The sequence below is a fragment of the Ictalurus furcatus genome, chromosome 6 (assembly GCF_023375685.1).
Source record: "Ictalurus furcatus strain D&B chromosome 6, Billie_1.0, whole genome shotgun sequence".
Taxonomy (NCBI): domain Eukaryota; kingdom Metazoa; phylum Chordata; class Actinopteri; order Siluriformes; family Ictaluridae; genus Ictalurus; species Ictalurus furcatus.
The window spans coordinates 9271399-9298880 of record NC_071260.1 but is presented as its reverse complement, the minus strand read 5'-3'; the positions used below and the strand labels follow the sequence as shown (position 1 = coordinate 9298880).

Sequence of the window (27482 nt, the reverse complement as noted above, 5' to 3'; positions counted from 1 at the left end):
ACTTAACATTTATTTTTCTTCTAAGTTTCATTGTTTGATACACTATAAGGCCAAAAGTTTGTGAACACCTAACCATCACGCCTAATATGTGTTCCTTCCCTAAACAATTTACAGTTTACAGTTGCATTTATATAGCGCTTTTCTAGACACTCAAGCACTTTACATAATATGCAATTGTATAGAATGGAACTAAGAGGCCCAAACCTGTTCCAGCGTGACAATGCCCCTGTGAACAAAGCAAGCTCCATGAAGACATGGTTTGCCAAGGATGGAGTAGAGGATCTTGAATGGCCACAGAGCCCTGACCTCAACCCCACATTTGGGATAAACTGGAACACTGACCACCTCCCCAGACCTTCCTTTGCCCTGACCTCACTAATGCACTTTTGGTCATATAGTGTTTGTGATTATTGTATAAATGGAGCAACAATATGACAATTGAATGCACCTGCCAAACACACAGTCACAACTTCATGAAAGTTGTCATATAAATCATATTTCTGTCAAATTCATCCTGTCAGGAGGTGGTGGGTGGAGCCCGCAGTTGACAGACAGGTCACCATGGCTGCAGTTGGACCTCAGGGCACGCATGGAGGTGACAGCTATAGCCACACAGGGCCGCCATGGCAGCCATGACTGGGTCAGTGGCTACACACTTCTCTACAGCGACAGCGGGAGTGTCTGGAAGCAGTACAGGAACGAGGACAGAGTTGCGGTGAGTCTTCCCGAGTTTCATTACATTATTTCATCGACATCTCGCAACCAGCAATTTGTGGCGATGCAGGACTTCTGTGATTTTCGTGGTTTTTGATTGCGAAATTGATAGTAATTAACCTCTCAGAGGCTGCTGAAGAGTGAAGTTTTATTGGCCTCCTGACAATGTCCTTTTAAAGATCTTCTTTTAGCTTACTCAGCCAATCAATTACACACATCCCATGCCGGAGTGGAAAATGGAATCAGCCTCTGTTATGTAATGCAGCTTAATATAGCCGTGTGACTACTGAAAATGAATCCAGTAAAAACAAATGAAGCCACGGAAGGACTCATGCAAATTTGCTGCATGGTTAGGAGTCTATAGTGACTGATGAATAGTATAATAGATGCATCAAGATGCAAAGACTTGGATTTCATTTAATGTCGTAATTTGTAAATGGTAAAGCCACATTCTTTACATCACATTTATTCCTCTGCTCACTGATTTTTAAAGATGATCCTTTCAAGGATGCAAATGCCTGTGAAACATATAATTAATTCCTGTTAAAATGCAAATGATTGAAAGCTTAATGATATTGCAATAATATTTGCCTGTTTATTAGAGCCATGGAGCATTTTATTTTTCACTTTTTCTTTTCTAATTTTCCACTCACAGAACACATTTTTACTGAAATTATCACTCGGTTCTTGTACACATTATTTATAGACCTACATGTGTTTGAGTTAAAGTTGAGATTAAACGTTTTCACTTCAAGTGACCAGTCAAATAGGCTAAAAACAATACATGTAATAACTTTGTTAATGGTGGGTTGTGATTTCCAGAATTGTAACAAAAGTAAAAAAGAATTATGGTTTAGCTACCAAAGGAGTCGAGTCCTTCATCCTCCATGTAAACTTCTCTCCAAGCCCCTATCTCTTTGCAGTATCATGATCCAGAAAGTGCCATGTGAGTACAGGTTTTTTTTTTTCTACCAAGCCACTCACAGTGCAAATCACAAAAGTTAGCAACAGCTACACTGAATTAATTTGTAGAAAAAGCTACCGTAGGAGCTAATTCTAACTACCAGCTAACTACCTGATTGGAGATCACAAGTGGTGCTTTAATAAGATACATCCAGGTGCTTTGAGCTCTTCAATAATAACCACAAACACCTGGAAATCCCGCCCCCCTTACCCCAATCTCAAATGCATTCGACTGAATTCACACGGGAACCCTGACTTTCTGTCACAGTACATGGACAATGCTTGTAAAGTACATTAATGTGAAATAAAATCTATCAGCCCTGCAATGATTGTTAAATCTATCACTTTACAAATAATGTTAATAGTGATAATAGTCAGAAAGTGATTAAATAGGCTGTTTTTTTCCCCCTGCACATTAGACAACCAGTTTGCTTACTTGTAAAAATAATTATATTGAAAAAACACTGTTTTTTACTTCTTCTTTTCCTGTTTACAGCCTAATCACTTAAAAACCCATCATCCAGCTGAGTTTTCTCAATTGGCGCTGCCGCCTAGCAGTTCCCGACTGCACAGTTAATATTATTACATTCTCCCCTACTCCAATTAAACCTAAATAGTAGAAATGCTTGTTTTCATGTCTTTTTTTAGGCTATCGGTTCTGGACGATTAAGTCATTTATCATGATTTTTAAGAATAGAAAATAATAAGCAGGGAAAAATCAATACAGCACAAGGCTGTTGAAGTGGTAAGTCATTTTCAGCAACAATGGACCCACAACGTCTGCTTAAACATGAGCCTTCTTTGCTGTTGCTTCCATAAGATACATGAATAACTTGCAAAAAAGTTTCCTGTTTATACAGCTGGACCATGTTGAAATTGTAAGCCCAAGACATTTTTACCAGAACATTTATTTTAATTATCTCTATAAGGATATATTGACAGTTTAGCAGAAGTGTTTAAAGATGACCTGAATCAGTGATGGTATTAATTAAAATGTTTGTCAGTTCACCATAGAGATAAGTCTGAATGATTGACATTTGTTTCTATTTCTGTTGTATTATCATCTTTCATCAAATAGTAATGTATAATTCACATTAAAATAGCATTTCTTCCCAGGAACCAAAGCCAGTCTGAGAGATTTTGATTGGCTTGTTCAGTGGATCTACTATTATTGCTGAGTAACTGTCTCATGCTTGGCTATTACTCCAATAAACCTGTCATAGATGGTTGTCTAGCAGTTTTAGAAGAGTCCCATTTATACATGTGAGAAGACTGACATTCCTCAGCCCTTTTCGTCTCTCTACAGCACACATTAACATCCTTCCTCTGCCATCCGATCACTTCACTATCCAATCAATGATGCTTGGAAGCTGCCTCCCAGGTAGTCAGCCAGCCACCACATCTTGTTGTTTCAGATATTGTTTTCCTCCATAGAGTTGTTACCATCCCCAGTGGAATGACAAGCTAAAATCTGATCTTCCATCACTGGCAGAAAGCAGTTTGATCGGATTTTGGTGGCAGGTGTAGCTAACACCTTGATGTAGATGATGATAACTCCATTTCAAGACCCGTCACCTTCTTAAGCTGAAATCATTTTAAGGAACATTAGATTTCCAAGTGGAATGCAATGATGAAATCTAAAAGTCTCGTTCTGGAGGCTAGGCCTTCATGCTCATAATATACATATTATGATGGAGGAGATTGTCAACCAAGAGATTCATTGTTCCATATTGTTGCCAAGCAATTGCTTTCAAATTGTGATGCCTCTGTTATATAAAAGGTAAAATGATATTTAAAAGATATTACAGTCTAAAAAGAGACCACTTAAACTTGGTGAAATATTGCATGTAGTTTATATGTAGAGTTAATTAGTCATTTGGCAGTACCAGAAGAGAAAACTGCAGAAGTTTGTGTTTGTCCTCACAAGGTTTTCTCTTTCTGTTAATTATGCTGCAATGAAAAGTAGATTTACTAGCAGAAAATTAAACACCTAAATAAACTTGGGTCGCACATTGATCACATATCAAAATTGCATGAATTATTCTATTCACTTGTTTACAAAAAAAAAAAAAAACAACTCTATGTTAAAAATCTTCTTAATTAGACAATTTTGGAAGAGATTTTGGAGAAATTGGTAAATAACAGTAAAATAAATTCTGACTTACTGTTATCTTTCCACAAAGTCTAGCAGATAAAACCTTATACCACATGATTTACAACTACTGCATTTAAATAAGCTACGTAATTAATTTCTTCTGCACATGAGGGGATATTTGGTGTACAAAGGAGATTATTCATATCCCGTGTCATGTACCATCCCGACAAAGAAATCAGACTGTCCATTGTTGATTATTTTTTATTTAATTTGAATCCATTGTTGATTATTTTTTTGCTAAGAAATGTTTTCTAGCAGATAATTCGTTTTTCTTTTTCTTTTAGTCATCATACTCCAATGAAGAGCACTAACAAAAAGAATTTTAAAGAAAATCCCAAACAATAGGAAGAGAAATTACACTCCTGATTCTTCAATCAAAGGTGTTATGAAACATATGCACTCCTTTTCTGTTCATTTTGTGAGCAAATGCCAAACCTGCACATTCTTTCTACTGTTGCACAAGCCTTTTTTTCATAGTAAGTTCAGGCAGCCACCTCATCTGTGTTTATTTGAGCTCCTCTTTCATCTCTGTGGAGAACGAGTCCATCTGTGTCACTAATTAATAGCCACAATACGATGTTTTCATTATGCTTTGATATTTGTGGGTGTAAGTGTAGGCCGATGAGTAGGATGAAAAGAACAGAGGAAAAAAATATAGCTCACTGTGTCACATCTGTTTGTCCATTTTGAATGTAATTACATTTTGTGATTGTTTATTTTAATTTACTAATTATCATTCGATGCAATCTGGATTTCAATTGACGTTATAAAAGTTTCTTAAGCAAGTGACTGAACACAAAGTGAACAGTAGCAAAGGAACAGTAAAGCAGATCTCTCAACCTTTTTTACTCCTGGTTTCTTATTTATCAAACATGTGTATGCAGGTTTTTGCACATCATTTATTTAAAGTGTGTGAGGATGTGCATATGTTTAGAACTACTCTTGACCATGTGTATGAAGAAACCTCTAGTGGTTTGAAAAGTATTGATTATGAGGAGCTCCCATCCCAAATATTGTCAATCATGTAAGCATAACTGACAGACTGTTGAGCTCCCAACAAGGTGGAAACAGATGGCACAGCTGAAATGTAAAACACAATTAGATAAAGAAAACCCCCCCACACATCTATAGAATGATTGAAATGATGTAGACAATAGCTGAGCTTGCCTTGCTTTGTCATACACAGCGTTGGGCAGGAAACATAGCATCCGTGTGCACACTCAGCTCTGGCATTTTCCAGCCAACTTTGAGTCAAATAATAACATTGATATCACTCATTAGATTTCCAAATATGACAGAGGAAAAGACAAAAATAATGAGGGATTTTCCTGCCATCACATTTGTCCAAATGTAATCAGGGCAAAAAATGAGACACAAGGCATGAGACGATACAATAATGCCATGATACAATACATATCCCAAGACAAGCTTCACGAGAAGATACTGACACAAGATGATATTGACACACAGAAAATATTACACTTTAATACGTTCATTTTGTAATGACAACAAATCAAACCACTGCAATAGCAATGCATTTATAATATAAGTTGTCATTTTCCCTTATTATTAACATGTTATTTGAATCTTTTTTTCCAGTGTTATAAATGTATTTCATGGCAAGGTTATTAATATGGAAAGATTGTATGGCGGTAGATTATGCCGTAACTGATTAGGCTAAATAACAAATTAGTGTCATCTGTGACATTTTGTAGGGAGAGGTGGATGGTATTGCAGAACTGAAGTGAAATGTTTAATAACGTACACAACAAAACAAGACTTACATGAAACAAGAGTGAGCATAACAGGATACCAATACAGACTGACCAAATAACACAAGACAACTAGTGCAATGCAGAATGTGACTATATATACACCTGTGCTAATGAGCCAAAATGTGAATCAGGTGAAAACAAGATGTGACTAGGTGCAGTGGCTGATGGGAATCGTAGTCTCTAGTCCTTCTCCGATATTACATGACAGATCCCCCGCACCTTAACATGCGGTTCCAGAAGCACGTAATCAGTTCAGGAGGGGACCCCCAGACCAGATATCCCTAAGCATTTCATTGTGTTTCATCCCTCGTGGGGCTGGACAGAGGATGCTTGACGTGTTTCCTGAAGTTCAGATGTGGGGCGGTGTCTTCTGCACCGCAGAGAGATGACGTGATATCCCAGGCTGGCTTGAATGCAGGCACAGCCAGTTGGGGGAACATAGCTCAAGGCAGAGCCCAACGGGGGAACGACATTCACCATGAAGCTAGAGGGGGGAGTGACACTCTCCGTGAGGCCAGGGGTGGGAGCGATGCTCTCTGCGAAGCATAAGGGAGGAGCGATGTCCTCCGTGGAGCAGGAAGGGGGAGCGATATAAGGTGCAAAGCAGGGAAAAGGAACGATATCTTCAGCAGAGCAGGATGGCAGAGTGGCGTCCTCAGCCAAGCTGGATGGCAAAGTGATGTCCTCAGCCGAGTAGGATGGCCTCAGCCGAGCTGGATGGCAGAGTGACGTCCTCAGCCAAGCTGGATGGCGGAGCAACGTCTTCAACCGAGCAGGAAGGTAGAGCGATGTCCTCAGTTGAGTAGGAAGGCGGAGTAATGTCCAAAGAGGAGCCTGGCATAGTGATGTCTGAGGCAGAGCAGGGAAGTAAAGCAGAGCTCTTGGCTGCACCAGGAGGCGGGAGGAGGGTGGGAGATGGTTTCAGCCTGGTTAGAAGGCTCCTTCTTGATATACACCCTGAGGGAGTAGATCACGTCGAACCATTCCCGATTTGCTTTGATCAGGGAGAATCTCCCTTCCTACTCCTACCTCGGTTTTTCCCTTTACATGAGATTCACAGAATAAATGCACAGCTGATAAATTTGCAGAAATCATGTGATGCAGTGCAATGTGATGCCAACGTTAACCAGAATCTCAAAGGATTATTTCCAACACCCAGTGGAATTTATCCCATGGAGAATTAAAGCTGGGGGTGGGGTGGGGGTGGGGGGTTTGGGGCAATGAGTGTATCAGGTCACTGCAAATTTAATGATTCTCTTTGTCTCATGATGAAATGTTCTTTTCAATGTTCTCTGTGTTTCTGTGTAACAAGAAACCCTAAAGCTGGACTGCTGCGACTCTAATTCAAGTCCCAGTTGGGCCATATGCTGTCCATGTTTGGGGGTCCACTGAAGTTTAATTGTCCATTTCTCTTATTAGGTGCCAATGATGGCAGGGATTCCCTGTCAGTGGTCATGGTCTAGCACTGATTCAATCCTCAAATGATGTAGTTAGCATTTACATCCCACTGTGCTAAGCTACTCCACTGGGATAAAGAAAAGCCCAAAGTGAGACAGACAGGTGTAATGATATCATCTGAATGATAGCATTCAAAGCAACAAGCCTATATTTCAAAAGCAGAAATAGCTGTTGAGACAAATAGAGTGTGTTCAAGTTTTCCCCGCCGCTGGCAGCTGACAGCGACACATTTCACTCGGCACATTCATTGGCCTCACGTCTTGTATGGCTGTCACCTGAACAGGGATTACCTTGTTGGAAAATTGCTGAGTTCAGAGGCTTGGCTAGTCCCTCCTTCAGGTCATTGCTTTCTTCTTACAAGTTGCCAAAAGGTTTTGAACTACATCAAGACTTTCTTGTCAGTCAATGTTGATGTCTGTGCAAGAGAGAGAGGAAGAGAGAAAGGGGAAGAAGTGGTATTAAATTATTTCCAGTACAGTACTTTTGCTGAGATTGTGACTAGCTTCAGGGAGCTGAGTAAAGATTTGAGGAAATCAGACTGAACTGCTGAATGATCAAGTGTCTTAGGTGTCAGCACAGTGGCATTTAAAAGCCAGGAGCTGGTTGTGCTTTTTGATAAAGTTGTCTTATCCCAAGCTCTATTTGGGTTGATTTAAAGTAATTCCCCTCCTTTTTCTGCAAGAATAGCTATTGTTAATAGCCAGTGTGGTAAACATCCCTTGCCGAGATATCTAAGACGGACTCTCTTTGAGTCAAAGAACTATGTCTATAAAGAACAACACATGGGATGGCTGGTGTTCAAACCTGGTGTGGAGCAATACTTATCTCATTGTCCATGATGTCATTCATACCAACAGTCTTTTTTCTGCTTTGCTTGAAACATTTCAAGCCCTGCCAAATATATATATATATATATATATATATATATATATAGCCCTCAAGCAAAAAAAGGAAACGAAACAAAAGAAAATAAGTTTTAAATACGGTTAACCTGCTTTCAGCCCCAATATTTTGAACTTCCCCTTGGATTCATTTGGTGCTTCAGGCAACAATTATCTTCCATTTACTATAGACCTCTAAATCACCCCCCACCTACCCCCTCCATCTTTCCTCTATCTCTCTATTCTCTCATTACACAGAGGCTTAAGCAGCACACAGGTAATCGATATGAAAGACCCATCATTTTGTTGGACTGCTTTGCTTGAAGCAGGAGCCTGCTGGCCCATTCCGCTCCCATCAAGTCTAATGATGCCTGAGACTCATTTGGGCTCAAGAATAAGAAAATTCTTAACCAATATCACATAGAATGTGCTTGACCTGCAACTGAATTTCCACAAGGTTTCTCTAGTGGTTGTGAAGAAGTTCATGACCCTCTGTGTTTTTATAGACCTAGATATCCAATTCCATTCTGGCCTCTTGGTGAGCTTTATCATACAGCATACCACTGGGGAAAACATAGTAAGTTTGCATTCTAAATATATTTTACTTCAGTCTGGTTTCTGGGAAAGAAATACTACTAATAGAAAAGAGAAGAGAATGAGATTTTTTTTTTCTGCTTTATGATCTGCAGTCATTTTAATGAAGAGCATCCTAGAAAAGACATTTAGTCATAATGTATGACCATTTTCATTTCTTCTGGAGCCATTTTCTTCCTGGTTTGTGATCCTTTGACTAGCTTTAGGTAATTGGGTAGCTTATTTGGGTATCTTTTGGTGATAAACTGCCTGAAAGTAATAAAGGATAAAAACCCAACCTGGCGTATGACAGACATGGCAGCATGGCAAAAGCTATTTTCTCTCTAGCATTTTCTTATGACAGATTTCATGATACTTAATGAATACTGGAAAAACGTACATCATGTCACATGACAACTATGCAGCATACACAAAGTTTCTAAAATTCACATTAAGCGGTATCCATACTAGCTTTTCCCTAGCAATTCTCTTTTCACATGATGAAGGGGAAAAAAATCTGCCAATTATGCAGGAGTACAAGAGTGCAAGAGTGGAGTGTGATTTTGTAAGAATGTGAAGATTCAGTGAACAGCCATTTTTGCATTCAATAGAATTGCACAAGCTGGTTCAGTTAGATACTTTGTGCATACTTTGTGTTTTTTTTTTGTTTTTTTTTTTTAACCTTTACACAAGATAGTCCTGCAGCACTGCTCAGTGTAGTCCAGGTGCCTTTTTGTTTACTGGTGTCTTTGCTGTCCGTAATCCTACAGGCATGTACAACTGGCCATCCTGAAAAAGCACCATTTTGGTGCTTTAAATATACCTGGATCAATTGATAAAAATTTTGCAAGAGTCTGTGGAATAAATAGAAAGGCATTTATTAGGATTTAGATCGAGAACCTGGCTCATAAGAGCCATAATTCAACATCCTTAAGAAAAATAAGTTGACATGTTCTGTACACGGCACCTTAAGTTCTCCTACACCTTCCTCTGTAGAATCGATAAGCATCCTAATAGTCTAGTACTTTTCTTTTCCACTATAAAACTTTGCAGTTTGACTGTTATACAGAAGGCCACTCATAGCTCAGGATGTGGCTCAAGATGTGCACTACATGTTAATATCGGTTTTGAGGTGTGTATTATATATGTACTATTCAATCCAATTTCTTTGTATTGTGCGTTAACAATAGAAAACTGTCACAAAGCAGCTTTACTGAAATCTAGATGTAGATTTATATTTAGATTTATAATGAGCAAGCCAGAGGTAACAGCGACAAGGAAAAGCTCCCTGAGACAACATGAAGAAGAAGCCTTGAGGGGAAACAGACTCAAAAATGGAACCCGTCCTCTTCTGGGTGCGATTATGAATCATTATGCTTCCACAATTGCAGCCTATAAAGCCAAACAGTACTAAGTATATTGAAAGCAGTAGCGGTTCATGACCATAAATTTCTTTGAGGCAGGATGATGTTCATAATGACATAGCCTCAAACAAAATTAAGTCAAGAGCCTATGACATTTGATTTATAATATAGTCTACTATTAAGTGAGTTTTTACAGTTGATTAATAGGAGTCAATAACATATAGTCATCCTGTGTACAGTCTAGCAGCGTGTTGCCCAGGGATGCCAGGTTACAGCAACATTTCCAGCCCAACTAGATCTCAAAAAACACAAAATAAGACCTGAACCTAGCCAAAAAATTGGAAAAAGGAGACACTTTTTTTCTTTTCCTCAGCCTAGGTGTTGGTCACTATGATGCACCTGCTTTTTGGTGTACGGACAATTATCATCTCCTTAATCCCCCTTCCCCTTTCCCAATCTTTCCAATACATCATACAATAAAATAAATGCTTCTGTATATCAGACACACTGGCAACACTTTTTATTAGGTTTAATTCTGATTATTTGTTGTAACACAAGTTCCTTTATAAACTATCCCAATTAGCCATAAAAACCATGAACAATCCCTGTCATTTACTATTCAGTCTGCTGCTTTTTCTCCAATAAAAATGTTCAATCCGCATACATGGGGCAGCACTTGTTGCAGTTCATATTTTTGACCACTAATTACAATAATAAATCTATGGAGCTCAATGAGGCACTAAGCATGCTGCACCATGATTGCACAATAAGGCAAAGCAATTTATTGGAACACTGGCTTATATCTGTCAAATACCAACATTTTTTTAATCGTTGGTCACTCAAAATAGGTTATTAGTATTTCAGTGGTATTCAGAGCCACGAGTGGTTGAATGGATTTTCAGTGTAAGCATTATAGCCTTTATGATTATAGCAGCAGTTCTTATATACAAGTATCCAATGTCCAGAGATTATCCACTGAAGACAGGTTGGGACTTGGGCACAAAGCGTGTTTGGGAATTTCAGATCTCTCCAGTATTCATATGGGACTATCTATAGCAGCAGTGAGCAAGTACAAAATATATGTTTGCTGATCGAGGGTCAACTCCAAAATTATTGGCCCCGTTTATGAAAATGAGCAAAATATTTATTATATATTGATTAAATTATGTGTAACAAAAGGTATGAGTGATATTCTGATATTTTTAAACATACAAGAATGTTATATATTTTTAAAGTTGATATAAAAAGTGTTCTGAAATGCACTAGCTTGAAATTTTTGGAATCTCTTTCATATATTTGGTTTACACACATGGAGACCAAGACTGTCGTCCTTACAACAGGGCTGATGTTATTATTATTATTATTATTATTATTATTATTATTATTATTTTATTTTTTAATATCCAGTACTGGACCTTTAGAGATCCATAATTTTTTTTTGTGATTAATCCAACACAAAGGACACGGACCAACACTTGAATTCAAGTTCTTTGTAGTCACAACTGGCTTGGGTCTGCAGCTTCATAGCTCTTTCTCTTTCTCTTACAGATTTCTCTTACAGTCATCATAAGTGTTATGAAAACTGTACATGAAACCTCTTTCTGTTAAGTATGGGATACACAGTAACCTCAGAATACAGGACACAGACACACAGAGGACACATACAGTATATGGCACACATTGAATCTTTCACCAACATCCTTCAAGGTCAGTGACCATCTGTTCCTTTTTAAGAGGTTTTATACGTAATAAACCTCACATTTAAACCCCGGGGTAACCTGGCCAAAGGCAACAATAGAGCATGAGTGTAGTTTGAAAAACTCACTTTACTGGTAATCATTTTACCCATTGTGTTGAAGCATGCCAGTAAGTCAGGAGTAGCCTGTATGTTTAGCTCTTATTAACTGAAAGCTGGTGGTTACATATAATGCACACACTAATTAAGTCAGTATAAAAGATTAGTATGGGATAGTATTAGTCATTACAACATGTGCAGTGTGAGAATAAACAGTCTATGTGAACAAGGTATATGTTTTAACAAATTACTATTTGAAAACATAAAACAATGTGCAAACATGAAATACAGTCAGGTTTCATTTACTTTGCCCTAGTTTTTTTTTTTCTTCCTGTAACCCATAATCAAGTCCCTCATCTTTGATGTGTTTTTAATTTTCCCGGTTGTCAACTGAGGCACAAATATGAAAAATGACTAGCAATTTAATGCATTTGTTTTTGCTCATACGTGTAAAATAGCTTTGAGAAAAATCACCCCGGGCATTAATTTTCCTACAGTGCCATCGCCGTGTGATGGAATCATCACCCGCCTCCCTTTAGATATTTTGTCTTTTCTTTTTTCTAGTCCGTTGAGCAGCAGTAAATAAAACATGCACTCTGATGGTTCTCAGGCTCAGGAGCGCAATGCCCATCAGGAATGTAAGGAAGAAAAGTGAGGAAGGAAAGGGGGGATGGAGAAAGAGCTAGACAGATAGGCCTGGTCACACATTAAGTGAATACACACATGCATCATACAGAAAAAAAACCATCCATTACTATTACAACACCTATTTGTTTATCGATTATTTTCTCCAGTTCCTATGTAGTCCTAACAATGTGCAGTTTTACATTCTGTAAAAGTTCATTATTGTTTGTAATATAAATAAACATGAAAAACTGAATTACAGTTTGAGATGGAAAAGGGAAAAAAAAATGGAATGGGGAGAGGAAAAGACAAAGGAAGAGGAAAATAAGCCTGGAGACAGGTAGATAGAAGTGCGCGCACAGACACACACACACACACACACACACACACACACACACACAGAGAGAGAGAGAGAGAGAGATTTTATCCCTTTGGGAAAGCTGTCTCAGCTCTGCTGTTAGGTATGCTCTCTATTTCTGACACACACTCAAGCCTTTGTCTCCCCAGGGAATAAGAGCAGCTCATTTAACCCCTCATTTCCACAATGTATTTAGCTCAGTATCTTTTTTGTTTTTTCGAATTTAGACAATAATAAAAGAATATGAATGTTGCACCGATTTCAAGCTATTTTAGTCACATGTTGCTTTGAGAATGCCATTATGTGGATGAACTCACAGCTTTTGCTTAAAAACATGGTGAGGAAGTAAATGGAACCATTAGAAAGCCCACAGGACCATACTAAACAGAGCAGCTCAACATAAACTCATTTGCATTTGTTTACTCACAGTCGCCTGGATTATGAGCATGTCCCTGTATCTTTCTCACCAAACATGATTATTAGTGGCCTAATATACTATAGAAGGGTCAATAATTTTTACATTCACATTTAGGCAGTGAGGTCGAATCCAATCAATGAGCTGCTGTTAGAGCTGTTACAGGAGTCATGTTATGGTAAAAAATACAATACAATACAATACAATACAATACAATCGCCTATATTGATTTGAGGCTAGTCTGTGTTTTTCCACTGTACTCTTGTACACTACACTTCCTGATCCTAATGCTGTCTTTGACACAAACATCTTCCACCATCTCATCTCCCTCCTCCCCAATTATGCCAAATTACCTTCATTTAGCTAGCTTCTGCCCTCATGGGACACATTCACCTCAAAAAAGGTTTAACAGTGGTGACAAAGTGACGCATGACCCGGAGGATCATACGTAAACGGCTGATGCAACCAGTCCAGGTGGACAAGACAGGAAGGAAGATAATGAAGTGTTCAGGGGAAGTTGTTTACATGGGCATGGTATCTGAGCCTGGTATGTCGTCGCCGTGCCCAGGGGGCAAAGGTAACTGGGAGGATGTATTGTTATGGTTTTATTCCCAGAGGTGGAAGAAGAGAGGTAATTCTGGAAAAGGAACATATTTCATCATACATAGGCATATCACAAAGGATATGAGTACGCGATGGAAGGAGTGACACAGAAGATGTCTCTTAGCCTTTCTCCAGTGATTACAAAGCAATATAAACAACATATGTGTGGTGGCCTGGGAAAACCCCTCACATGGTCAGATTTGGACATTTTCTTTTATATATAATATATATAATGTGTGTGTGTGTGTGTGTGTGTGTGTGTATGAAGTCTGTTTAGCCCCAGCAGTGAAAAGTGAGAAAGTTACATTAAATGATTACTTTCCAATCCCACTGAAGATCCCCAAACTACCTGTACATTTGTAACTCAATCTACTTACAGATAATTTTACAAAAATTTGACAAACAGTTACAATTTTGTCAAATCTTGCCAAATTTTAGTAAAGTTTGCAATATGAAATGAGTTCTCAATTTGACTGTCAGCATCAGCTGCATCAGTCACTCACATTTAAACACGATCCTCAATGTCGTCTCTTCACTCCACTGAGCTCTGCCTGATCATGATAGCAATATGTAGGTGCTGAAGTACAAACAAATAATTTGGATTTAAAAGATAATGTGTACTAAACAGATACAAGGATGATTCCCTGGATCCCTCGACAAAAAGCCAGTAGGAATTTTCTACTGCAGAAAATAAGCTCTGTGGCCAACAGAAGTTTATGATTTTTACACGTTCATCAAGATAATCTTTGAACACAAATGAACACAAATTTTTGAATTTTTAAGCCTAAATACAATCGCCAGAAGTAAAAAGTTAGGCCATAAAAGAACTACACCATGGTTGCATGACTTCAACGTCACCACCACTAAGCTTCGAACAACTCTTTCAATTGCTTTGCATGAACCCAAAGTCTCCGCTGGGCAACATTGGTCGGGAAATGATAAAACGAGCAACATCCATCCAATGATTTGTGGTTGCTTCCCGGGGCAGAAGAAAAAAAAATTGCCTAACTACAGAAGAACTATTCATTGGTTATTCAAAATTTATGGAATTTATAGCACTACAATTTGAAAAAAAAAACATTACAATTGGAAAATACTATAAATTAATAAATCAAAAAGTTGGAAAGTTTGAGTTGGAGCGAGGCTATAGTAGATGAGTTTTCCTGTTCGGCATGATGTTTAATGTCCCCGACAACCTCTGCAGTCAGTTGTTAGCAAGCACCTTTTTCAAGAGACGTAAATGCTTTAAAAAAAATCACGAGTTGGGTATGACTGATGTATTTTATGTTGTAGAATAAAATATAAAAATATGTTGAGCTTGTGTTAGCCACAGACCTTATTTCAGGCATTTAACCAAAAACCCATTCAAAAAATCCATTGACTTCGGGACAATGGAACCGGAATTGCAAATACGCTAACTCATTTCTGGGGGGTTTTCAGCACTCTATACAGATACAAATAGGAGGCACACAATTAATTTTAAAAAAACACCTTTTCAGAAAGGTAGTAGTCAAACTGGCTGCATTTACATGTTTGCTGTGTTTGTTACTAGCTTGTTACCTGATGTGATGCCTAGGCAAGGTTAGAAAGTAAATAAAAAAACTTTCTGTGTAGTCTTATTGAAATATACGGGGTATCTGAAAAGTTAGGAACCAGCGGGAATATGTTGAGCAAATATGTAGATCTGAATATGTTGAGCAACATTTGAAAAAAACAAGATACAGAAGCTGAAAAGAAAATGCATAGAGTATAAGGGTAAACATGTAAGCACGTATACACAGAATAGCCATAGCATTAAAATCACCTGCCTAATATTGTGTAAGTCCTCCTTGCTCTACAAAAACAGCTCTGACCCATCGAGCCATGGACCCCACAGGACCTCTGAAGGTGTGCTGTGGTATCTGGCACCACATTAGCATCAGCTCCTTTAAGTCCTGTAAGTTGTGAATTGGGGCCTCCATGGATCGATCGGATTGAGATCTGGGGAATTTGGAGGCCAAGTCGACACCTTGAACTCTTTGTCATGTTCCTCAAACAATTCCTGAACAATTTTTGCAGTGTGGCAGGGCGCATTATCCTGCTGAAAGAGAACAATGACATTAGGCAATACTGTTGTCACGAAGGGGTGTACTTGGTCTGCAACAATGTTTAGGTAGGAGGTATGTGTCAAAGTAATATCCACATGAATGGCAGGACCCAAGGTTTCCCAGCAGCACACTGTCCAGAGCATCACACTTCCTCCGCCGGCTTGCCTTCTTCCCATAGTGCATCCTGGTGCGGTCTCTTCCCCAGGTAATTGACACCCACACACGCACCTGCCCATCTACATAATGTAAAAGAAAATGTGATTCATCAGACCAGGCGACCTTCTTCCATTGTTCCATGGCCCAGTTCTGATGCTCACGTGCCCATTGTAGACCCCTACTGTGGACAGGGGTCAACATGGGCACTCTGACCAGTCTGCAGCTGCACAGTGTATTCTGACACCTTTCTATCATAGCCAGCATTAACTTTTTCAGCAATTTGTACTAAAGTAGGTCTTCTGTGGGATTGGACCAGACGGGCTAGCCTTCGCTCCCATGCACATCAGTGAACCTTGGCTGCCCATGACTGTCTCTGGTTCACCGGTTATCCTTCCTTGGACCACTTTTGGTAGATACTAACCACTGCATACCGGGAACACCCCACAAGACCAGCCATTTTGGAGATGCTCTGACCAAGTCATTTAGTCATCACAATTTGGCCCTTGTCAGAGTCGCTCAGATCCTTACGCTTGTCCATTTGTCCTGCTTCCAACACATCAACTTCAAGAACTGACTGTTCACTTGCTGCATAATATATCCCACCCATTGACAGGTGCCAGTGTAACAAGATAATCAATGCTATTCATGTCACCTGTCAGAGGTTATGGCTGATTGGTGTATGTTGTAAATAATAAATATAACAAATTATATGCACTTTTACTCTCATCAGTTCCTGACTTTTCAGCCACCCTGTATTTATGATTTCTGAAAGTAGAGATATCAAAGTATATGATGAAAAGAAAAAAAAAATCCCAGACCACCACAGATATAGCTTAGAATGCACTTTTCTTAAAAAGCTTTGAGTATAAATATTTCATACAGCATAATGAACAATGTACGGATATATCAGTAATAATGAGCTGGTTTATTTTCATTCCCTGTTGAGCAGTAGTCATTCTTGGACTTAATCTACTCACATTTTGAGCGATTTCTATAGGTAGGTGGACAATAATTAAAGAAGAGGAGATGACCTCAGAGAATGAGGGTGGAAAGATTCTGTCGGCTTTCAAATAATAATAATAATAATAATAATAATAATAATAAAGCTGTAGAAACGGGAGCGTAAGGTAACAAGCTTGTTTTTGCTCTCTAGTGTCTCTGTGAGTTTTTTTCTGACTGTTATACCAGGGAAAGTTTATACATTTATTCCTTTGAAATACCAGCCAAGGTTAAATTGGCCTTTCTATCATAAACATCAGAGACTCATTTCACAAATGGAGCACTTTTTAGGCTGCGACTGAGTAAATTAGATTTAAAATTGTACCTTTTTGTTCCCCATTTAAACAAATATATAACAGCTTGGAAGCTTGTCAGTATTGTAAAATGTGTGTTCTTTTAAAATGTGTCTCAGGTAAATACGTTATTATGGCATTACTATTGATAACACAGGTGTAAACTTGCGGCACAAATGTAACTGCTATTTCAAAACATTATAATTAGTTTCCTTTTGTCGTGTTCAGCTCCTGGTATCTGCTTCATACTGATGAATCCAATTAAATCTTACTTTATTATTCACATATGGTTTGGAGCAACAAACTCCACACCTTTTCTCCAACACTCTCTGTCTGACAGTCACGGACAGAATTATTGTGTAAAAATCTGGCAATTTACAGTGTTAGATGTGTATTATGTGCAAGCTCAGCCCACTCCAATATGGCGAGTTTGGCTCAGTGTTTCTCAGTGTCTTACCAAAAAAAATTGTTCTCCTGTGAACACAAAAGCGTTATATCAGTTACAATGAAAATGAAGCATAATATATACTGTACATGGAATATGTAGACAGCAGTTAAAATTCTGTACACCACCATAAGTAAAATCATTAAATCACTAAGGGGCGTATTCAGAGCCGTCAAACGTTACATGGGGAAAGTTACTCACCTTCAGAGTCGGGTTACGCAGGCCCTCAAATTCTGGGGGTCATATTGAGATTACTTTACCTTAAAATAGTTTTCTTACATCCTAAATTGCCTGGTTTATATACTGGTAAGATTAATTGTGTCAGATTTCTGTATTTAGCATTGTACTTTAATGGCATTCCAAATATGTTGGCATTTAATTATAGCCCAAAACATACATTTCAGCATGACGTTTTAAGTGGTTACTTGAAATTGTCAGACACTTGGACCACTGGACTTATATGCCGATATGGCTGATATGCACATCCCTGTCTGAGCACCACTTAAGTCTGCATCTGAAATTTGAATACCGATGTGTGCAATTTTGTTATTAACTCCTCTCTATGTGCACATAACTCAACTCTGAATATGGCCCTTAGGTTTTAACTTCACTGTAGTTACAGCTGGGTGTAAAAGTGACTTCAAAATTCAGAGTACTTGCTTTATAGTTATTTCTATTTTTAAAACTAAGTGTGTGTCTGAATTTCACTACATTTTGTGACCCCATGTATTTCATTCAAACACTAACACAAACACATGCAGCTCCTAAAAGACTGTGTTCGTCGTCTAATATTGACACGATTAATATTCTTCACAATATGTTTTTTTTTTTTTTTCCACCTGCAGAATAATGGAATCTTGAGAAAACGTATCTGAATTAATTGGGAGCTTTCTGAAATGATAAATGTTTTGTCTGTGGAGTGCATAATATATTACTTTACACTAACACACAAGAAAAAAACTGGCTGGCATCAGAACAAGGTAGGTGGCACAACAGATTTCTGAGGGAGTGTGCTTCACGATATTGTTCTCCTGCAATATTACGCATGATTTATTTGTCACATGTTCTCATCGGTCTGCGTGCAGCTCGCTCGGAGGAAAAAGAGACAAAAAAGTTGACATTTTCACAACTCTGTGATTCACTGTGAATCATGTGGGTTTCTTTTAATCTGTTCACATATTCCTGTAGAGTGAGTCAAGCCCTAATCACTGGGCATTAGGGGGATTAATAGTTGAAAATGTGATGACATTTATAGAAACTTGAGGCATTTATTTTAAAAAAATGTCCTTATTAGATAGTGCACTTTGGTCTCAGTAGTTCAGGTCTGGTAACTGTTATGGGATGATACAGTGCATTTCTTTACACAAAACCCACTTGTGTTTGTGGCATGTGTGTAACTGTCAATGGAATGGCAACCCTTAAGGGTGTATCTTTAGACTGTATTTTACTCAATTGGTTGATGCTTTTATATAAAGCAGTTGAAGGGTTAAGAACACTTCTAAAGGAACCAACTGTGGCAGCTTGCCAACATTTAGGACCTTCCAATCAATAGGCATATCTAGAGCCTTAATCTCTGAGCAACCATTGCTCACTACCTTTATGTCTAAATAAATTAGCTGAAAGGTATACTGAAAAGGTACAAACACAAACACCACTGAAGGGTGCCAACCCAGTTTGACACATTGGTACAGTTTATTAAATTTTTCCAAGCGTAAAAATATGACAAATATTTATTTAAGTTCATTAACTTAATTGAGAGACACTGGATTGGGTTTGCAAGAATTTAAAGAATATTCTTTGAAATATAAAAGTTTAAAATATAGTTAATTGCTGTGACTTATTCCAACCCATGAGAAGGTGGTAGCTTGAAGTGAGCACATGACTTAATTGAATTAATACAACTTATATATATATATATATATATATATATATATATATATATATATATATATATATATACACACACACACACATATACACTCAGCAGTGTAAAAAGAAACATCCCTTTTTCAGGAGACTGTGTTTTAAAGATAATAATAAGCTTTACAGATCATTATGGGAAATGGTTTAAACAATGTTTAAGGAATGTGGAACAGTCCTTAAGACACTAACAGTTTACAGGTGGTAGGCAATTAAGGTCATGGTTACAATAACTTAGGACACTAAATAGACATTTCTACTGTCTCTGGAAAACACCAGAAGAAAGATGCCTAGGGTTCCTGCTCACCTGTGTGAACATGCTATAGGCCTGCTGTAGGGAGGCATGAGGACTGCAGATGTGGCCAGAGTAATAAACTGCAATGTCTGTAATGTAAGATGCCCGAGACATTGCTACAGGGAGACAGGAAGGACAGCTGATCATCCTTGCAGTGGAAAATTACATGTAACCATGTGTCCCCCAGACGTGATAGAGTAGGGGTTCACAAATTTTTCCAGGGCAAGGCCCCCTAAATGGCATTAACATTTGACCGAGGCCCACCTTTTGCAAGATGTCTTTAAAACACATTAAAAATACAGACTTCTGAATATATCCCCCATTTTTTAAAATTAATAATTACATCTTACATCTTTACATTACATTAGGAATTGATTGTGTGTGTGTGGTTGTCTGAGAGTGAGAAAGAGAAAACATACTAGTGGGAGGGATGGGCTTGTTGGCTCCGACACAGTTTGTCAAGCCTGGGCTTTATGTCTGTTAGTGCCATATGCATGTCATTGTCAACATGTAGACGTGCTCTGTGTTTTGTTTTAAGTATTTTTAAGTGGAAGTATTTTTAAGTGGAAAAGCCAGACTCACACAAGTAAGGTGTTGCAAAAGGAAGAAGGCATTTCAGAACCGTCTCAGCCAGGACAGGATAGTCTTTTCTTACATGCAGCCAGTAGTTAGGAAGGGAAACAGACTCAAATTTCATTTTTAAATCAGATGAATTTGTCATGTCAATCAGTTCCTCCTGTGCCTTAAAATCGAGACTTGCACCTACACCAAAAGCAAAGGGGTTCCTAACCCAGTTTAGATGTGTGTTTTCAAGGTCAGGGAAATAGTCTCTGAAATATCCCTGTAGGTGCTGAAGGTGGGACTGGATCAGTGGAGAGATAGTGTCCAACTCACCAGATGTTAGGAGCTCTTGGTGAAGTAATGGAAACGTTTCTGTAATTCCCTCTTGGAGCTTGTTTGACCATAGCGCTATCTCCTTTGAAAAAGCACACGCTTTGTCTTGCACATGCAATATGTAGGTGTCACGCCCTTGCATGCTTTGATTCAGTACATTTAGATGGTGGTGAAGTTTATGAATCCAGGCTGCATTTGTAAATCAGTCTACTAGCTGATGCTTTTCACATGAGAGAAACTCCGCAATCTCCCCGTTAACTTCTTATACGCGGTTCAAAACCGACCCCCGTGATAACCAACGCACGTTGGAATGAAGCAGCAATCCGTCAAAACAGGCGCCCATCTCGTTGCAAAGCAGAGTGAGCAGTCTGTGTTTCATGGGGTGGACTTTGATGTAATTCACAACTTGTACAACATCTTGTAATACCTGGTTAAGCTCATCGTCAATCCTCTTCGTGATGAGAGCCTCACGTTGTAGCAAACAGTGTGTGGCAAGTGCATTCGGGGCTTTCAGTTTGATACGAGCGGTCACTCCACTGCTCTTCCCAGTCATGGCCGCGGCCCCGTCTGAACACACCCCCACAAAACGAGACCAGTCAAGTCCATTAGATTCTATGTACTCATCCAAAACTTGAAAAATATCTCTCCCAGTGGTTCTACCTTCAATGGCTTTGCAAAATAGTATTTCTTTAGCAAAACGTTCCTGGGCAATGAACCTGACGTACACAAGCAGTTGAGCAGCATTAGATACATCCGTGCTCTCATCCAACTGAAGAGAGAAATATTCGCTGGTTCTCACCTGCTCCAAAAGTTGAGCAGACACATCTTCAGCCATTTCACCAATCTGTCGGCTTACGGAATTATCAGAAAGTGGTACTGCATCGATTTTCCGAGCAGCATCATCACCAAGCAGTTCTCTTACAATGTCTTTGGTAGCTGGTAAAATCAAATCTTCTCGAATTGTGTGGCTTCTTGGCACAAGCTATGTGGTATGACAGCAGAAACAATGCCTTCAATGCCCTTTCGGGGACAGTAGCTTGCTGCACAAATATGGTCGTCTGTCTAGCCAAATTCTCTTCTTTTCGTTTGAAAAAGTCTACTGTCTTTTCGGCCTCTGTTGGGTGATTTTGTTTCAAATGACGCTGAAGTTTAGAAGGCTTTAAACATTCGTTGGAGAGAATCTCCAGACAGAGAACGCATTTTGGGCACTCATAGTCATTCTTATGTGCTACAGTAAATCCATACTTTATGTATGCAGCCTCATACTTGTGAGTTTTATTTGGCCATGAGGTCTTCTTTTTTGTGCAGCTGAGCTTGGGTCAGCTGGGCTGTTGGTCTTGTCGTCAGGGCTTTTTCTTTTTAAAAACTTGTCCATTTCTTTTGAGGTAGCTGGTAGCAGTTGCTGGTAGTAGCTAACTAAGCCAGATGCTAGCAAGCGTTCCATGAGTAACAACACTTCCTGGTAGGCAAACAACGTTACCAAACAGTGACCATTACGTTGATGTTTTGTCTGTTTAGCAATTAGAAAGTTAGGTATAGCAAATGTGATTTTAATATGTATTGTTACAAATAACATGTTATAGTAATGCATATATATCATGTATTTATTTATTTGTCACACCAAATTGTTGAGGCCCCCTGGGCGCCCCCACTTTGAAAACCACTGCGATAGAGAACTTGTGTTACGACCCAGTCTAGGTTGAGCCGCACAGAGTAACCAATTCGCGGTTTAAAGGGAAGGACCTCTAAATTAGGGAAGCCAGGAACTACAGACACAAACAGATTTCAATGAAGTTGTGGTAAATTGTACAAATCAGCAAGTGTATATACAACTGTACATAGAACACAACACCAGGTGTATCTTCAGGGTGGGCCAAGACCAAAAAAGAAACAAAAGTTCTTTTGTTTATTAAAACAAAATAACTCTTGGTTTAGAGAGGTAGTTTACCTAAAAGAAAAACAACAAAAATACAAATGTACTTCCCTAACTCCCTAATCCAAAAACAGAGAGAAAAAGGACCCCACTCCCAACAGAAATGGCAGCAACACCACTACTGCCAATAAACCGAGTGAAACATGTATACAGTGGTGAATATATACACATGAACAGGTACAGGTATAACCAAACTCACAATCAGAACAAAGAATACTATAGCCACAAGGGCAAGCAAAATGAACCAAACACAATCTCCTAACACCAAATCACAGGTAACCACCTCCAACATCTTCCTCTCTCGTGGCACCTCTTCCTCTTTAAATATGGTCGCCTTTTAGTGATGTCATCATGGGAGGTGGGAGCAAGGCAGGCTAGGACAGGCTGGAAACTGGGAGGGAGTTAGAACCTGCACACAAAACATGGCACAATACACACAAAACACGACTTCCCATCCCAAATGATTAGCAGGTTGTAACAACTTGCAAATGCCTTGGTGGAAGTGTGGGGTAACATCTCACAGCAAGAACTGACAAATTTGGTGCAGTCCATGAGGAGGAGATGCACTGTAGTACTTGAAGCAGCCAGTGGCCACCAGATACTGACTGTTACTCTTGATATTGACCACCCCCCACCCCCCCATCCCCTTTGTTCAGGGACTCATTATTCCATTTCTGTTCGTCAAATGTCTGTGAAATTTGCTCAGTTTATGTCTCAGTTTTTATATTAATACAAATATTTACACATGTTAAGAAATTTGCTGGAAATAAAAGCAATTGGATGTGAGAGGATGTTTCTTTTTTGCTGAATATATATTTTTAAAATATTTTATTTCTGAAATCATTCTGACCAGTTTCGTCCAATCCTGCAGACCCTCATGACCAATCCCACCCAGCAGTCATTTTATAATGATTTTTCTTGGTCCTGTTTCCAAAAACATATATAAACAAATGAGTAGTTTACACCGGAGTTTAAACCTCTGACCAGGATAAAGTAGTTACTTTAAGTAAGATAAATGAACAAACATGAACAAAAGCACCGCACAATACTGTGCAAACGCCCCATTGCATCCAATACTCTCTCATGTTAATTAACATGGCCTTTCTTGGAAATGTGAGCTTCATATCTGATCGTCTGCATGGGAGTGATTCCTTAAAAATCACTAAGAACTCAGCATTGTTATGACAACAGCTATCAGGCAAACACAAGGATTAAACATTGCTGTGTAACGACTTCTTAATAAGATATATTTATAAATGTTTTTTTTTTTTCCTAACAGAGTGACAGAAGGATTTATATTAGGACTGCATCAACCCAGGAAATGATACAGCTCCAAATGATGCACAATACAATACAAATGCCTGGCAAATAATGTGACTTGTACAACCAAGCCATATATAATCTGCTTATTTTTTCTCATTCTTTTCTCATTTTTCTTCCCAGAGATTGGTGGGGAACATGAATTCCGACAGTGCGGTCTATCACAAACTCAGCCAACCCATTCGAACCCGCTTTCTGAAATTTGTTCCTCTCGAATGGAACCCCAGTGGCAGAATTGGGCTCAGGATCGACATCTATGGCTGCGCATACAGTGAGTAACTGATGCAAGATAGATATGATTTTCTGAGATATTCGCCAACAGCTCTTGGAGTCATACACTTTCATTTTAATCTGATTAGAGACATGCCGTCCTACCGGGCTTAGAGCAGCCTTGCTATTTAATTTGTAATGTTTCTCTGTGAGAGTGAGTAAGATTTTGTGTGGTTTATGAATTTAACTGCTCTGATGCAGAGATCGGAGTTTTGCTTTGATTTTACAGCCGGTAAGGTAGTGTAAGAACAGGGTGTAAGAACTTGACCCCACCTGAAAATGTGATTGGCTGTACACCTACATGTATTATTTTCATGCGGTCACATCAGGAAGTCAGGACTCTAAGGCGGTGTTTTCATATTTGTATGACAAAATGAAGAAATGAAACCAAAAAACAACAATTTGATCTTGCCAAACTTTGCTAAGAAAAAAGTACACAAATCCCAATACTTTAAAAAGCCACAAAAGAAAATTAAAAGCGTATAGTCAATGAAAAATGAATAACGGCATAATTGTTTTAATTGACTCAGAAGGAATGAGCTGTTGGCCATTCAGGCTAATGGCACATCTACTATGAGCGAATCTGCAACAGTCTCCGAGAAAACAGCATAAAATGCAGATGATAAATAAACTCAAGAGCTAATTAGTTTTCAAAACAGTGTGGGTATCTGAAGAAATAAATCTCTTTCAAATTCAGCACACATTAATACATTTTAAATGGAGATTATACCGGGTTTATGCTTTTTATGTTTATAGCACTGTTTGTACTTTTATGTTTGTAATAATAATAAACTTTAGTTTGCAACTGAATTACATTTAAAATATCAATTTGGTTTAATGATGAACATTTAAGGATTAAAAGACAGAACTGACAGCAAATAATTCTTTCAGAATCCTTGGTTTTATTTATTATAAATTGGCTTTAAGTCACATATCATATAGGCTTTTTTATTATTTAATAGTGGTTTACATTGTAATATTTATTGTTTATTACCTATTCGGTTGATATTTCAGAAATCAACTACCCCACTTGATGAAAAACATAAAAAAATAACTGCTTCTTCATAAGAAGAATTACAAAATCAGATCTGTGCTCAAACACCTTTAAAATGAATGTCCATACAGAAGGTAAAGCTAAAAACAGCTGAAGGTTTTATACCCATTCATTGTATTCTTTATTTTAAAAAATCCAACATGACTTACTGTATGACTAGACATTAACTGAGTACTTAATGTAAAGTATATAATATGAATTACTTAATAATTGCACTATTATAGCAGCCAAACAATACAAAAAACACATACTAAGCTGGTAAATGCAACAACTAGGATGTAAATCGAGGAAATTAAGGTATGATGTAGCAAGCAAAGATATCTTCACTCTCTGATCATAATAACATTGCTGGAAATAGTACACCATTTCTAAAAACACCATATGTACTGCACTGATCAAACGATCAGATAGGATGTATTGCCACATCCATCTGTAACACATTAGTCACAAATAAACTGCTAGTTATGCAAGTAAATGTGGTTCTACAAACCTAGGGGTACTGGATTCTTCCTTGCAAATGGTCACACAAATGCTGAGAACCTCCAACCATGTCACACAGTGATGTATGATGCAGTGTTTGCAATAAACACTTCTATCATACACTGATCTTTCCCCAGAACCTTCTCTCCAAGCCAGTGCTGGTTCAGAATGACACGGAACCCTGGTGGTTATTCAGGTTCATAAAACCACAGCTACATGAATATTCTAGATCAGTGGTCACCAACCCTGTTCCTATAGATCTACCTTCCTGAAGATTTTCGCTCCAACCATAATCATGCCCACCTGACCATCTAATCATTGCCTCAAGAAGTTCTTGATCAACTGAAACAATGGTCAACTGACTGATTCACAAAGATATGACCTTGGGTCAGATGTCATCTTGGAGGTATCTAACCTGCAAAGCATGCAAGTGAAACAGTGCTTTTTTTGGCACTACACTATATGGCCAAAAGTATGTGGACACCTGACAATCACACCCATATGTGGTCCTTCCCCAAACTGTTGCCACAAAGTTGGAAGCACACAATTGTCTAGAATGTCTTTATATGCTGTAGCATTACAGTTTAACTTCACTTGAACTAAGAGGCCCAAACTTGTTCTAGCATGACAATGCTCCATAAAAGCATGGTTTGCCAACGTTGGAGTGCAAGAACTTGAGTGTCCTGCGGAGAGCCCTGACCTCAACTCCATTGAACACCCGACTGCACCCCAAACCTCCTCAACCAACATCACTGCCTGAGTTCACTAATGCTCCGGTGTCTGAATGAACACAAATCCCCACAGCCACACTCCTAAATCTAGTGGAAAAACTTCCAAGAAGAGTGGAGGTTATTATAACAGCAAATGAGGACTAAATCTGGAATGAGATGTTTAATATAAACATGTGGGTGTGATGGTCAGGTGTCCATATATTTTTTGTAATGTAGTGTAAATAGGCCAGGCTTCTATGCCTCCAATGCCAGACTCCTGAAAGAGTGTGGTGGATGGTGATACATTGTCCCTTTTAGAAAAGCAGTAATAAGTATATTGGATTCCTGAGAGATCATCCATGGTGATGTGGTGTGCTGTTATGGCTAATGTAGATCACATCACTGTCTAGCAGTCGCTGAAGAAAGGTCATCCGGCAATGTTTGGGTTTAGCCGTTGCAGTGAACATTATTCTCAGAAGAGCTTTCTCCTAAGGGCATATGACACTTCTGTGTGTTAGGGGTTCTTGCCTGTTTGAGGGACACTGGCTATAAGGTGGACATGCACATTGGATGGAACACTGATGAGAAAACTCATATAGACATGGGATTAAAATGTGTTAAGGCTATACATAATATTCTTATACATTTGTAGCAGTTTTAGCTTTGTTTTTGTCAGCAGCTGTAGTATGTTATAATGGGTCATTTTTAAGAAAATAAACTCTGTTGTTTTAGTGACCATTTGTGCTGGTAGGTGTGATCAGTTTAGTAAGTGATCTACTACAGATGTGCATCCAAACACACACCTACTTGCCTAATGAACATATGGCCAGTGCAGAATAAATCTGTGAGTGTTTCCTGTCAGTGAAAATGAGACTCTTGGGTGTTTTGCCACAGCTTCTGTTATGGATTTTAATCGCGTTCAGCTTAAACAATTGAGGAAATTGTGTG

The 27482-nt window shown here is 38.6% G+C and overlaps 1 protein-coding gene across 2 annotated transcripts in view; it reads left to right on the top strand.

Moving 5' to 3' along the window:
• The window catches only part of cntnap5a (contactin associated protein family member 5a), a 145925-nt gene that overhangs the window by 49057 nt on the left and 69386 nt on the right, over positions 1–27482 (top strand). For both annotated transcript variants that reach the window (XM_053626449.1, XM_053626448.1), the window contains exons 3-4: positions 522–715; positions 24144–24291. In XM_053626449.1, the coding sequence (XP_053482424.1) occupies positions 522–715; positions 24144–24291 (342 nt within the window). The remainder of the gene's footprint in view (positions 1–521; positions 716–24143; positions 24292–27482) is intronic.